We start from the raw sequence: 13490 nt of genomic DNA, 5'->3' as shown, positions 1-13490 counted from the left end.
ATGTAATTTTATGTCAATCCCATACCTACATTTTTATCCCTGTCGCTGGGTTTTGTTAGAATCTTTCGTAAGCCTCCTGAACGCATTCTTTTTTTTGTGCCTAGTTCGGATTTGAAGCAAATTAACTTCCAATATCGTTCAAAATAAACATCCATCCACTACCTTTAGCAAGTAAGTGACGCGAGTTACTTGGCAGATGTAAACGCAGCATCACGTCGTGTACAGATTTGGTTACAACACTTTCTACGTACCGAGACGGTCCCTGCACTGTTTAGACGAGTTGTATTTTTAGTAGCACCACTATATCATTAAGTGAACCGCTTGTGTTCACTTTGTATATTATCCTCGATCTGAAGTGTGAAATTATAACCTGTTGTTTGTCCGAAAAACTTGGATGATAAGAAAGCAATATTTCAATTTGACATTTGCGCATATAAAAGTAAGTGCGCAATGTAAACAAATGTCAAATAGCAATATTGCTTTCTTAGAGGAATTGCATCGATGTGGCCATTTTAACCCCCCGTTTAATGTTAATTATTTAAGTACTTTAAGCTTTATGCGTAAGTAGTACGGTCACGAGCATTAATATGTATACACTTTGGTACCATGTCACATTAACTTTTTTGACAAATTGAACTGTAAGTCTCACTAAATCTCCAATATGTTAGTGCGACAGAGTCCTAAAGTGGGTACATTATATTGCTCATACTGTACATAGTTTGATTATGAAACTAATTACATCAACTTAATTAGAATAGGATTAATTTTGACACTGACCTGCAAATTAACTAAATGTACCAGTTAAGCTTGTTAGATAATTAGATTAAAAGTACATTTAGAACACGATGGCATTTTAAAATCCTTAAAAAACCTTAGTTATACAGGTGTTAGTGACACCGTAACGAATACTGAAGGGGATGATTCAGACCATGATTTTGAGTTGATATCAAGTGGAATTTTCCGACGCAAAAGTATGGAACAGAAAATATTAAAAAAAATGGAAAAAAATCATGAATTAAAAAAAACAGAATATTTTTATATAGATATCGTGGCCATATCATAGAATTGATCATTTCATGAAATGATCGACCATTTCATGAAATGGTCGTATTTCATGAAATAGAACAACATTCGTTGGCCACATCATGATGTGGTTTGGCCAGATCAATGAACACAAAACGTTTAACGATATGACCAACTAAATGCATGATTACTTCATGATATGGCCAAACGTTAGCGATCATATCGTAAAATAGTAACATTATCCACCGGTAGTGGCGCTGGTGTCGCTTTGTTTATGTTTTGCATAATGGCGGCGGACAATAATTATTCTTGTGTGAACGCGAATAATACGAATAATAATGAGCAAATACACGATAAAAGTGCATTGAAGCAATGTTTTGACACTAAGGTGAAAAGAAAAACTCGTATTAACAGTAGACAGCAACTTTATTTTTATTTTTAGGTTATATGGCAAATAATGAAGGTCGAGTGACCACGCTACGTAAATCAATGGACTATTATTGGATTTCAAAATATGATATAATTAAAACTGCGAATGAAGAGATATTAATTTTAAAAAAGAAAAATATAGACGATCCTACTGTCCGTAAAGTTTCTTTTTTTGACGTGACTTATTGTAGATAATGCCGCAGATGGCATTAACTACTTGAAACAGGATTCTATTAAAACGCATAAATGTTTTTGTCATAATTTAAATTATCATAATCCTTTTTTTATAATTTTTACAAGGCATAACAGTAGGTTAGGGTGCGGCGGGGGTGGCCCTTGGGCCACCCCTACGCCGCCAGTATGTTTATCTTACACACGAAAAGTATACTGAATGATGACCAATGGCATGAAATAGTGTCAAAAAATATGACGACGACTTCAAAGCGAGATGCAGTTACGGCGTATATGTCAACTACATCAACACTCCGTTAATCGAAAATGACTTTTTAATTTTTAATTGACTTTTAAACATTTTTGTACTTTGTACTAGAGTAATACATTATTTCCTACCTTATTTCGCGTTTTTATTACACCACTTATCATGGACACCCTACATTAATGATATGGCCAAACGTGGATGGAAATATCATTAAACGCTGACGTTTAAACGATATGGTCAGTTGAAGTTGGCCATTTCATGAAATACGACCATTTCATGAAATGGTCGATCATTTCATGAAATGGTCAATTCTATGATCTGGCCACGACATATATATATATAGTATTGAGGGGCTCGGTGGCGCAGCGGTAAACGCGCTCGGTCTGCGATTGTTGAAGTTAAGCAACTTTCGCAAAGGCCGGTCATAGGATGGGTGACCACAAAAAACAAAGAAAGTTTTCATCTCGAGCTCCTCCGTGCTTCGGAAGGCACGTTAAGCCGTTCGTCCTGGCTACATTAGCAGTCGTTAATAACCATCAATCCGCACTGGGCCCGCGTGATGGTTTAAGGCCTGATCTCCCTATCCATTCATAGGGAAGGCCCGTGCCCCAGCTGTGGGGACGTTAATGGGCTGATGATGATGATGATGATAATTATATTTTTATAAGAAAATTATTATTTATAAAATAATGATACTGGGAATCTTTACAGACTATTGTTATTGTTGTTATTATTACGTCTCTACCTACCCCATCAGGGATACAAGCGTGATATAAGTATGTAAATATAGTTAGTTAGGTAACAGCGGACCGTGATTCTTTGATATTTGTCTGCTGAATGTCAGCTGGTTGACATTCCCGCAAATATCAAGACGGTTTGGGCACAACCATTAGTATTCCACAGAGGACACATTGTAGGTATATGTACAGTCATGATCAATATCATATACCCACTTTAGAACCCTGTCGCACTATCATAATATTTGACATTTAATGAGACTTACCGTTTAATTTGTCAAAAAAGTTAATGTGACATGGTGTCAAAGTGTACCAAGTGTGTGTGTGTAATAAGAAAATAGGTAATTATTACGCTAAATCTCGACAGCACCGACCTCCATCCTCCAGTGGTTGAGCGTTAGACTCACGATCCGGAGGTGCCGGGTTCGAATCCCGGTGGGGACATACCACAAAAATTACATTGTGATCCCTAGTCCGAAAGTAAGGTGATCCGTGCTTCGGAAGGCACGTTAAGCCGTTGGTCCTGGTTACTACTCACTAATGTAAGTACGTAGTCGTCACATGAGCCATAGGGCCCTTTGGTGGCTCATAATAACACTGACACCAAGGTTGATGAGGTTGGTAATCCTCACAACCCACACGATAGAAGATCTGGACAGCGCCATCTATATTATTTTTGGAGAACGTAGCCTGGAAATTAAAACACATAATAACGGTTATTATCATAATTAAAACACATAATAACTGGTTCTTACCGCGTTTAAAATGGCGATATGAGACTCCCGATATTTCGACACTGTTGCAAGTGCCATGATCACTGGATGACTGATGAGATTGGAGTGGAGTAGGTAGATTAATCAATCCGCACTGGGCCCGCGTGATGGCTTAAGACCCGATCTCCCTATCCATCCATAGGGAAGGCCCGTGCCCCAGCAGTGGGGACGTTAATGGGCTGATGATGTGAGGTAGATCCATAATTTTCTACGGGCAGACATATCTGTCTACCCTCTTTCTTTGCCGCTTGTTTTTGTTTTAATGACATAATAACGGGTTCTTACCGCGTTTAAAATAGGGATATGAGACTCCCGATATTTCGACACTGTTGCCATGATCACGGGATGACTGATGGGATTAAACAAACACAAAAAACAATGTAGTCTGGAAAGTTCCTCATAGCGATCTTATGTTATGTTATGTCCTTCGGTTCGAGACCCTAATGCTCAACCACTGGACCACAGAAACCGTCAAATGTGTTGACAGAACCTATTCGTTTGTTAAGGATCTAGAAGATGTATCGCCGCGTCTCGTAGGTGGACGGAGCACTCGCCCTGTCACGGCAGATTCCGGTAAAGTGATTCCAGCACGCGATCCGGTATTGTTTACCGGTAAGAGACCGTTAGAAGCCCAAAAAGAAAAATAGAATGGTTTTTAAAAATACGGTTTTAATTAAATTGTCTGACCGATGCAGTTTTATCGTAAACACAACATAAGATCACGAGTATATCCCAAAACTATATACCGCAAGATGAACTAAGTATTTTTTTAACGTTACTTATTGTAGATTTGCCACAGATGGCATTAACTACTGGGCCGGACAAATGGGGACCGCTGAGGGCTCTCATCCGGTACAAAATTTAATACATCAGGCCTGAGGGTGCCCAGTTGGGCGCGAACCTCGGCTCAGAGCGTCGTCTGAGAGGAAGAATATTTGAAAGAATTAATCGACCCTAGCGGGTCGATAGCGATAAGCGCTGAATGAGGGAAAACGTCGACCACGCCGCGCGCCGGCGGGATCGGTATCGGGGTTCTGAAGTGTTTAGTGTCGCAAGCTGATCGGCCGCCTCTATGGGTCGTCGGGATCGTATATTACGCCCTTCGGACGCCGATAGTTTTCAGTACCGTCCCTGAGCGGGATGTTTTCGGAAACCGCAACTACTAGGGGAGAACTAAGTACCCACACCTCACCATAAATCTTTCAAAAAATATTTTTAAATTTAGCCTTATCATCATCTTCCTAGCATTATCCTGTTTTTCACAGGGTTTTTAGCAGAAGCGACTGCCTGTCTGATCTTCCAACCCGAAGGGAAAGCCAGCCCAATACAGGTTAGATCACATACCTCCGAAAAATGCATTTCTTAGGAATCTAGGTTTCCTCACGATGTTTTCCTTTACCGCTGAGCTTGTGATGATCATTTATGATCCAAACATGAATTCGAAAACAAATTCGACAATCATTGGTTTAGGCCTGTGCTGGATTCGAACCTGCGACCTCAAAGTGAGAGGCAAGCGTTCTACCAACTGAGCTACTACGGCTCGTCGGCTCGGATTTGTTTGAGTAAAACTTTTATATTCAAATTCAAGTCACACATACCTGTGAAAATATGGCCGTTACTCCTTCACTCGTATGAGTCACACGGAATTCCCAAAAAGATGACAAACCTTCTAAAGTTATGCATAATCAAATGAAATCAGTTTCTTGCAAAATAATAAATTAACTGGTTGCACTTAAGACCTCCTGGTTACATGTCGTTACTATCATCATCATCAGCCCATTAACGTCCCCACTGCTGGGGCACGGGCCTTCCCTATGGATGAATAGGGAGATCGGGCCTTAAACCATCACACGGGCCCAGTGCGGATTGATGGTTATTAACGACTGCTAATGCAGCCGGGACCAACGGCTTAACGTGCCTTCCGAAGCACGGAGGAGCTCGAGATGAAAACTTTTTTTTTATGGTCTCCCATCATATGACCGGCCTTTGCGAAAGTTGCTTTACTTCAACAATCGCAGACCGAGCGCGTTAACCGCTGCGCCACCGAGCTCCTCCTGTCGTTTCTGTGATAGACCAAAAACATCTACAAAAACATAAATTTTATAATTATGACAACTAATGGTTCATAATTTCACCGCCGCTTACAAATAATTCGCTGAGCTCAGTGACTGCACTTTTGCTCTTTAGTTGTAAGTAGGTATCTACAATTTTATGAGTACTTAACGGGAGTTAACATTTACAATTGTCGCTTTTACAACATTTTAGTTTTATGTTATATTCCTTTAAAAGCAGAGTGAAAGGTAGTAAAATGTAAGAGTTAATCATCGCTAACAAGTGAAAGGTCATAAAATGACATCACAATTTGACGAGGTATGTACTGAGAGAGGTGAGAGCTCTCAGCGCTCCTCATTTGTCCGGCCATATGTGGCAAATCTGAAATAAGTTACGTGAAAGATGTGGCTGAAAATCTCTCCTCTCTTCAAAATGATGTACCTACTTACTACCCATGCGATAAAGGTCTGCAATATTAATATATTATTATTTATTTATTTGAGGAAAGCTAACAGCACGGAATCTTAAATAAATACGTACAAACATAAGCTAGAATGAGGCCAATTATAAGCTTCCAATTTTAATTTTATTTTAAGTTATCCGGCGAAAAAGAAAGGAACGGATGATCGGTAGGCATAAAATTTATGGAACACGCGTCAATTTTAAGCAGAATATTTAAACAACTCTCTTAAAATTTTACATTAGCCAATAACCCGACAGAATTAAATTGACAGCGCACATCTAATGGGCTGCATATCAGCGAGATGCCTATTTTATTCGCCCGAATAATTCATTCGTTCACTCATTCATTCTAAAATTAACCTTTGTCAATCATCCATTCTTTTCCTTTTCAGCGGATAAGAAAATGACAGGTAGGTACTTTATAACTTAAAATAAAATTAAGAGTTGTCTACAGCAATCAGGGCCATTGTCAAGCTTAAATAAATACTCTGGTTTTCTGAGGTCTATATTTGTAGAAGTACCTAAATAAAATTATTATAGCTAATAATGAATGTAATACTAACAAAGTTTTTAACAGCCGTAAAACTAATTATTAAAAAAGGCTTAATGCTTGATTTCCCACAGGAGTTATAAAAAAATATAGTTTATCAAGTTCAAACTTATTTCATATTCATATTTCATAAATACAAAGTGAACGTTTTAACCCCCGACGCAAAGCTAGGAGGGGTGTTATAAGTTGTCTATCTGCGCCTTTGTAGCTGCAGATCTCCAGAAATCTGTCTGTATATCCTCATTCGAAGGTTGTCTGGAAGAGATCGCTTTTAGCGATAAGGCCGCCTTCTCCCACTTTTTTTATAAAATTGGAAAACAGTTCCGCCCACGACAGGAGCCTTAGCAGCCCAGTTGGAAGAACGACTTGACTCGCACTGTGAGTCGTAGGTTCCAATCAAGCACAGGCCGAAACCAACGATGGTCTAAATTGTGTTCGACTATAAAGTTTTAAATGAATATCACGTCCTTGCCGGTACCGGAAAACATCGTGAGGAAACGCACATACCCGATTAATGTGACCTAATCTGTATTTGGCTGGCTTTCCCTTCGCAGGTTGGAAAGTCAAACACGCAGTCGGTTCTTTAAAAAAACCGGACCTGTCAAATTTACAGGTTAAGTAAGCGGACCCTGTGAAAAACTATATAACGCTGGGAGATGGTGAATCAAATCAAATGTATACTTTAAATACACACAAAAACACACATTTACATATTTTTTTTTTAATGCCGCGCGCGAAATCCTCCGGCCAATTAGTTAATGCCATTAGCGGCAAATCTGCAATAAGTCACGTCAAAAATAATTAACGCGGGAAAACAGTAGCCCACCCGGACAAATTCGCGCCAGAAAAGCTACTTTTAAAGGTGTCGATACCTTAGCTTGGCGACAATAGATAAGAATAAGAATAAGAATAAAATAAAATAGATAGCGTAAGTATAGCCATGTCAACCTGTGATCGAAATTATTATATTTGTCATAGATGTACGGTCACGAGCATTAATATGTATACACTTTGGTACCATGTCTCATTAACTTTTTTGACAAATTGAACTGTAAGTCTCACTAAATATCAAATACGTTAGTGCGACAGAGTCCTAAAGTGGGTACATTATATTGCTCATGACTGTACTAAGCTAAAAGGTCTAGAGAACCTACAAACAATAAATAATATTATAAATCCTTCCTATTTTCTTCAGATTTACTCATTAACTTTGACAAAAATAATAAGTTCGATCACCGTTACACTTACGCCATCTATTGCTGCTGAGCCACAACCCAACACCCTTAAATACCTACCCTACCTTAGCAAGCTAACCGTGGGAAGGTTATTGTCATTTGAAATAAGTAAACAGAGACAGAAACATGTCAATGACAGTTATTAGTTTGTTTGTACATCATACAACATTAAAATTTATTGACCCTCGTTAGCTAATTTATTACTGAACATTCTTAACTTTCTTACGAAAGACAATCAGTATAGAATTTTCTATGTCAGAGCGCGTTCGAGTTTGCAGGAATAATTAATAAATAGAGTTCGTAAAAATAAAATGTGCATCAGTGATTGCAAAATTTTAGAGGCGTTACTTCATAGGATTGAATATTTAAGGTAAGAACGCTATAAATATTAGTTTTAGAATTCATGTTTGGATCTTAAATGTTTATCATGTGCTCAGCGGGAAAGGAAAACGTCCACATTCCCAAAAAATGCATTTTCAGAGGTATGTGACCTACTCGTAATCTGTTTTGGGCTGGTTTTCCCTTCGCGGTTTGCAAGGTCAGACAGGCAGTCGCTTCTGTAAAAAACCGGACCTGTCAAGTCTTCAGGTTAAAAACGGGATAACGACAAGGAGATGATGATTATTCTCGAATTTACATTGCAATTGCGTGGCAAGGGTTCGCCAATCGCCGGCCATGGATAATTTGATAACCTCACCCATTGATATATAATGATGCTAATTCCGAGGAGCTCGGTGGCGCAGCGGTTAACGCGCTCGGTCTGCGATTGTTGAAGTAAAGCAACTTTCGCAAAGGCCGGTCATTGGATGGGTGACCACAAAAAAAAAAGTTTTCATCTCGAGCTCCTCCGTGCTTCGGAAGGCACGTTAAGCCGTTGGTCCCGACTGCATTAGCAGTCGTTAATAACCATCAATCCGCACTGGGCCCGCGTGATGGTTTAAGGCCCGATCTCCCTATCCATCCATAGGGAAGGCCCATGCCCCAGCAGTGGGGACGTTAATGGGCTGGTGATGATGATGCTAATTCCAGTATACACCATCTAATTTTATTTTAAGTTATACATGTCGTTTTCTTATGCGCCGAAAAGGAAAGGGACGAGTAATCGACAGGCATACAATAGGCTAGTTTCCAGTCAGTCAAATCAGTTACTTTTTACTAAACGTCAAAACAAGAAATTACTATGGAATTTGTATGAAAACGCACACTGTGACGTCATAGACAAACGTGATAAAATGTGGGACTTATTATTACGTTTTTCTTGATTAAAAATCCTAAATAAGGTAAATAGAAAAAAGAAAATGTTTCTCGTTAGTTTTAGATCTGTCTTTATTTAGTAATCAGAATTTCATAATTTATCTTGAACCTAGTACACGACCCAATTTATGGAACACACTTCAATTTTTGGCAGAAATTTAAAAAACTCTTCCAAAATTTATTATTACTGCCTGCAATGACCTAGACAAACAAAAGTCCCACAAAGTGATTCCGAATCAAGAATCGAACCCGGAACTCCAGATCGCGAGGCCGTTAAAAACATTACGCCACTTTATTGGCAATGATGATTTATTATTATAACGACATTAAATTAAACCTGACGTCATTCTTTAATCGAGAATCGAGTATTTCACGGGTCAATGAAATCGACTGAATTATACGGTTTTATTTTACTTAAGTAAGTATAACGATAGTGAAATCTTTTATACAGGGTGTTAGGGACATCGTAACGAAAACTTTGAGGGATGATACAGGTCATAACTAAAATTTTCTATGGAATTTGTATGGAAATACTGGTCTGTAACGTCATGAGTAAAAGCAGTCAAAAGTCGTACTTATTGTTACTTAATTCAAAATTAAATTTAGAAAATAAGTCAAAAAGAAAAATGAGATTGATTTTTGATCATGTCAGACTGGATTTTAACATTTTGTGACTTATCTTTGACCCCGTAAAATACTCGTATAGGGTAGCTTCCAACTAGTCAAATTAGTTACTTTTTACAAAATGTCGCAGTAATTATTACATTTTTTTAAATTAAAACTCATAAATAAGTTGAATAGAAAAAATAAAACGTAATTCATCTTTCACCTAGGAAACTACCCAATTCAATTACATAACGCCTTCACCTTGTGTGTTTGTTACACCTTGAAAATAACATAATTATGTGTCTGGCTGTCAAAAAGTATCTTCTTTTATAGGATTACTTGATATTACATAGGTAGAAATCGATATTTCCAGAGTGAGAGCCCTCAGCGCCTCTCATTTGGCCGGCCAAGCAGTTAATGCCACTTGCGGCTACAACAAAAAAATAAAAAATCAAAAATGTTTATTCTTCAAAATGAACGTCAAAAATTAAATTACATATTATGTAATTAGCTTTTAAACTACTACCACATCGAAAGTTGTGTCGCTGAGGGAAAGACGTGGCTAGAAAACCTCCCAGCACAGAACCTTACTCCTACTGTTTCATGTTTTCCTTTCTTTTTTTAAATCTAGTTTGTATTAAATATAAACTTAAATACTTACAACAAATTTCAGTCACGTCAAAAAAAAATATTTCCAAAAATAACCGTTGACAACCTTTCGGTGCCTTAGTTAATGTGGTTCTTCACGCTAATTTAACTCAGGTTACCTTGCTTAGATCAGAGGGCAATTTGCATCCAAATAAAATTAATTTCACAGATTTAATGCAATTCTTGTGTATCGGTGTTTACTTGACAAACTTGAATTACTGCTGTAAGAGCGAGTGAGACACAGTCTGCGCGTTCTCCTTCTTCCTCCTTAGCGACTTACGCCCATTTAAGACTAAAATAAGCCCCAGAGGGGGTGAGGCGCGGCGCCAGATACGAATTGTTGCAGGACGGAGAGTTACCGTTCTATACCGTCTAAGTCCAACCATTGTAACATCATCATCAGCCGTACGACGCCCACTGCTGGGCATAAGCCGCCCCCAAGGATCTCCACGACGATCGGTCCCGCGCTGCCCGCATCCAACGGCTTCCCGCGACCTTCACCAGATCGTCGGTCCACCTTGTAGCGGGCCTACCCACTGAGCGTCGTCCGACACGTGGTCGCCATTCCAGAACCCTTCCGCCCCAGCGGCCATCGGTTCTCCTCGCTATGTGTCCTGCCCACTGCCACTTCAGCTTTGCAATTCTCCGAGCTATGTCGGTGACTTTAGTTCTCCTGCGGATCTCCTCATTGACCACTCAATGGACCATTGTAACAAGGGGCAAAATATTTGATCTCTTATGAATGAATGTTTATATACTTAAATACAGTACTTATTTCAATAAACATTGCCGAAATTTCATAAGTAAGTAGCCCTAATGAGAAGTAGCCCTAGTGAGAAGTAGCACTAGTGAGAAGTAGCCAAAATGAGAAGTTGCCATAATGAGAAGTAGTCAATTTGCGAGTCGGTTGCCATAATGAGAATTAGCCCTAATGCGCCTAAATCGCTCGCTCGATCGTGCAATGCTAAGGAAAAAATGAATTTATTTACGACATCATATTAAAAACCTCAAAAATAACAGTATTTTTCCACTACTTAATGGATGTTATTATACATATAAACCTTCCTCTTGAATCACTCTATCTATTAAAAAAAACGCATCATAATCCGTTGCGTCGTTTTAAGGATTTAAGCGTACATAGCGATATAGGGACAGAAAAAGCACCTTTATTTTATACTATGTAGTGATTAGTTACTAATTTATCTTAAGTACAGTTTTCACTAACATAGTTATAGATCGTGATCGTGATACGACTCAGCGTACAATCTTACAATAAGTCACGTCAAAAAAAAAAATACGACGATTTCCGTCAATCAGCGCTTATCGCTATCGACCCATTAGGGTCGATTAATTCTTTCAAATATTTTTCCTCTCAGACGACGCCCTGACTCAAGGTTCGCGCCCAACTGGGCACCCTCAGGCCTGTTGTCCTAAACTTTGTACCGGGTGAGAGCTTTCAGCGCTCCCCATTTGTCCGGCCAAATAGTTAATGCCATCTGCGGCAAATCTACAATAAGTCATATGTCAAAAAAAACAGATGTTGAAACCGTAGCCTGGAAAATTCCTTATTACTTATATATCCTTAATTAATGCTGGTGTCGTCTCCACAGGCTCCTCCGCGGCACGTCGGTGCAGGGTGCAATGGAGCATGCATTGCAGCACCGCGAGCGGGTGGGGGTGCAGGACTTCGTGCTGCTGGAGGACTACCGGTCAGAGGCCGCCTTCATAGACAACCTGAGGAAGCGGTTCAGCGAGAACATTATCTATGTAAGTGTTTCATTCATTTTTTTTTTATAGAAAGGGACTTTTTGAAGATTTGCCGCAGATAGCATTAACTACTTGGCCGGACAAATGGGGAGCGCTGAAGGCTCTCACCCGGTACAACGTTTAAGACAACAGGCCTGAGGGTGCCCAGTTGGGCGCGAACCTCGGCTCAGGGCGTCGTCTGAGAGGAAAAATATTTGAAAGAATTAATCGACCCTAGTGGGTCGATAGCGATAAGCGCTGAATGAGGGAAAACGTCGACCACGCCGGCGGGGTCGGTATCGGGGTCCTCTTATACTACTACTTGTTCTAGTGGTTAGAACATTGATCACGAAGGGACACTGTCGAAAATCACTTTGTTACACAGTCCTTTGGTCATTTGGTCGTCTAGAATATTGCAGAATCTCCTGGTTATCCAATAAAGAAATGATTCCGTGCTCCAGAAGACACGTTTAGCCATTGGTCCCGGGCTACTAGCCCAAAAACCTACCCGCAGTTTAGCAGCGTGGTGGAGTATGCTCCATACCCCCTCCTGTTGATTGAGCGGAGGCCTGTGCCCAGCAGTGGGTCGTTTATAGGCTGTTTATGTTATGTTATTACCACGGGATAGAAGAAAGAGTTTGGAAAGGCCCTAACGCGGTTTTGTATGAGAACCGCTATCACTTGTTCAACCCCTTGGCCCTTGCAACCTTTTTCTTCAATTCCGTGGTTATTATAGACTACCTATAGACACTTGATTGATTATTTATTCGATGTGCCCCACAGACGTACATCGGCAACGTGCTGATCTCGGTGAACCCTTACAAGAACCTGCCCATCTACACCGAGGAGAAGACCAAGCTGTATTACAAGAAGAACTTCTTCGAGGCGCCCCCACATGTGTGAGTACCAGCCATTTCCTTACGCGCTTACACGGGTACCAACCATAGACATGGTACCAACATTGCAACTAAAACTAATCGATATATAAAGAAAGAGGAGCTCGGTGGCGCAGCGGTAAACGCGCTCGGTCTGCGATTGTTGAAGTTACTCAACTTTCGCAAAGGCCGGTCATAGGATGGGTGACCACAAAAAAATAATAGTTCTCATCTCGAGCTCCTCCGTGCTTCGGAAGGCACGTTAAGCCGTCGGTCCCGGCTGCATTAGCAGTCGATAATAACCATTAATCCGCACTGGGCCCGCGTGATGGTTTAAGGCCCGATCTCCCTATCCATCCATAGGGAAGGCCCGTGCCCCAGCAGTGGGGACGTTAATGGGCTGATGATGATGATATAAAGAAAGAAAGAAACGTTTATTATATAATGCACTTCAATAATAAATATAAAACAAAACACGGAATAACACATAAGACATAACTTACAATCAAAATAAGCAAGAAAAACAACTTACACAAGAGAGTACAAATAAATAGACAGTAAACATTAAACGAATTGTAATAGAGTATATGGACTGGTCAACATCAACTGGTGGTGGTGTCCTTTATAAAAGGGCCTCACTCAGCATACGCACGAGCCACGA

The 13490-nt window shown here is 39.9% G+C and overlaps 1 protein-coding gene across 3 annotated transcripts in view; it reads left to right on the top strand.

Annotated features, from left to right (window-relative positions):
- LOC126372098 (unconventional myosin IC) overlaps positions 1 to 13490 on the top strand; it is an 82632-nt gene that overhangs the window by 38218 nt on the left and 30924 nt on the right. For all 3 annotated transcript variants that reach the window (XR_007567113.1, XM_050017644.1, XM_050017645.1), the window contains 2 exons: positions 11819 to 11975; positions 12738 to 12853. Coding sequence is in view for 2 of the 3 variants with exons in the window: in XM_050017644.1 (XP_049873601.1) it covers positions 11819 to 11975; positions 12738 to 12853 (273 nt within the window). In the remaining variant the exon portion in view is untranslated. The remainder of the gene's footprint in view (positions 1 to 11818; positions 11976 to 12737; positions 12854 to 13490) is intronic.

Source organism: Pectinophora gossypiella, chromosome 13 (assembly GCF_024362695.1).
Source record: "Pectinophora gossypiella chromosome 13, ilPecGoss1.1, whole genome shotgun sequence".
Classification (NCBI taxonomy): Eukaryota; Metazoa; Arthropoda; class Insecta; order Lepidoptera; family Gelechiidae; genus Pectinophora; species Pectinophora gossypiella.
This window is presented reverse-complemented; position numbering and strand designations above follow the sequence as displayed.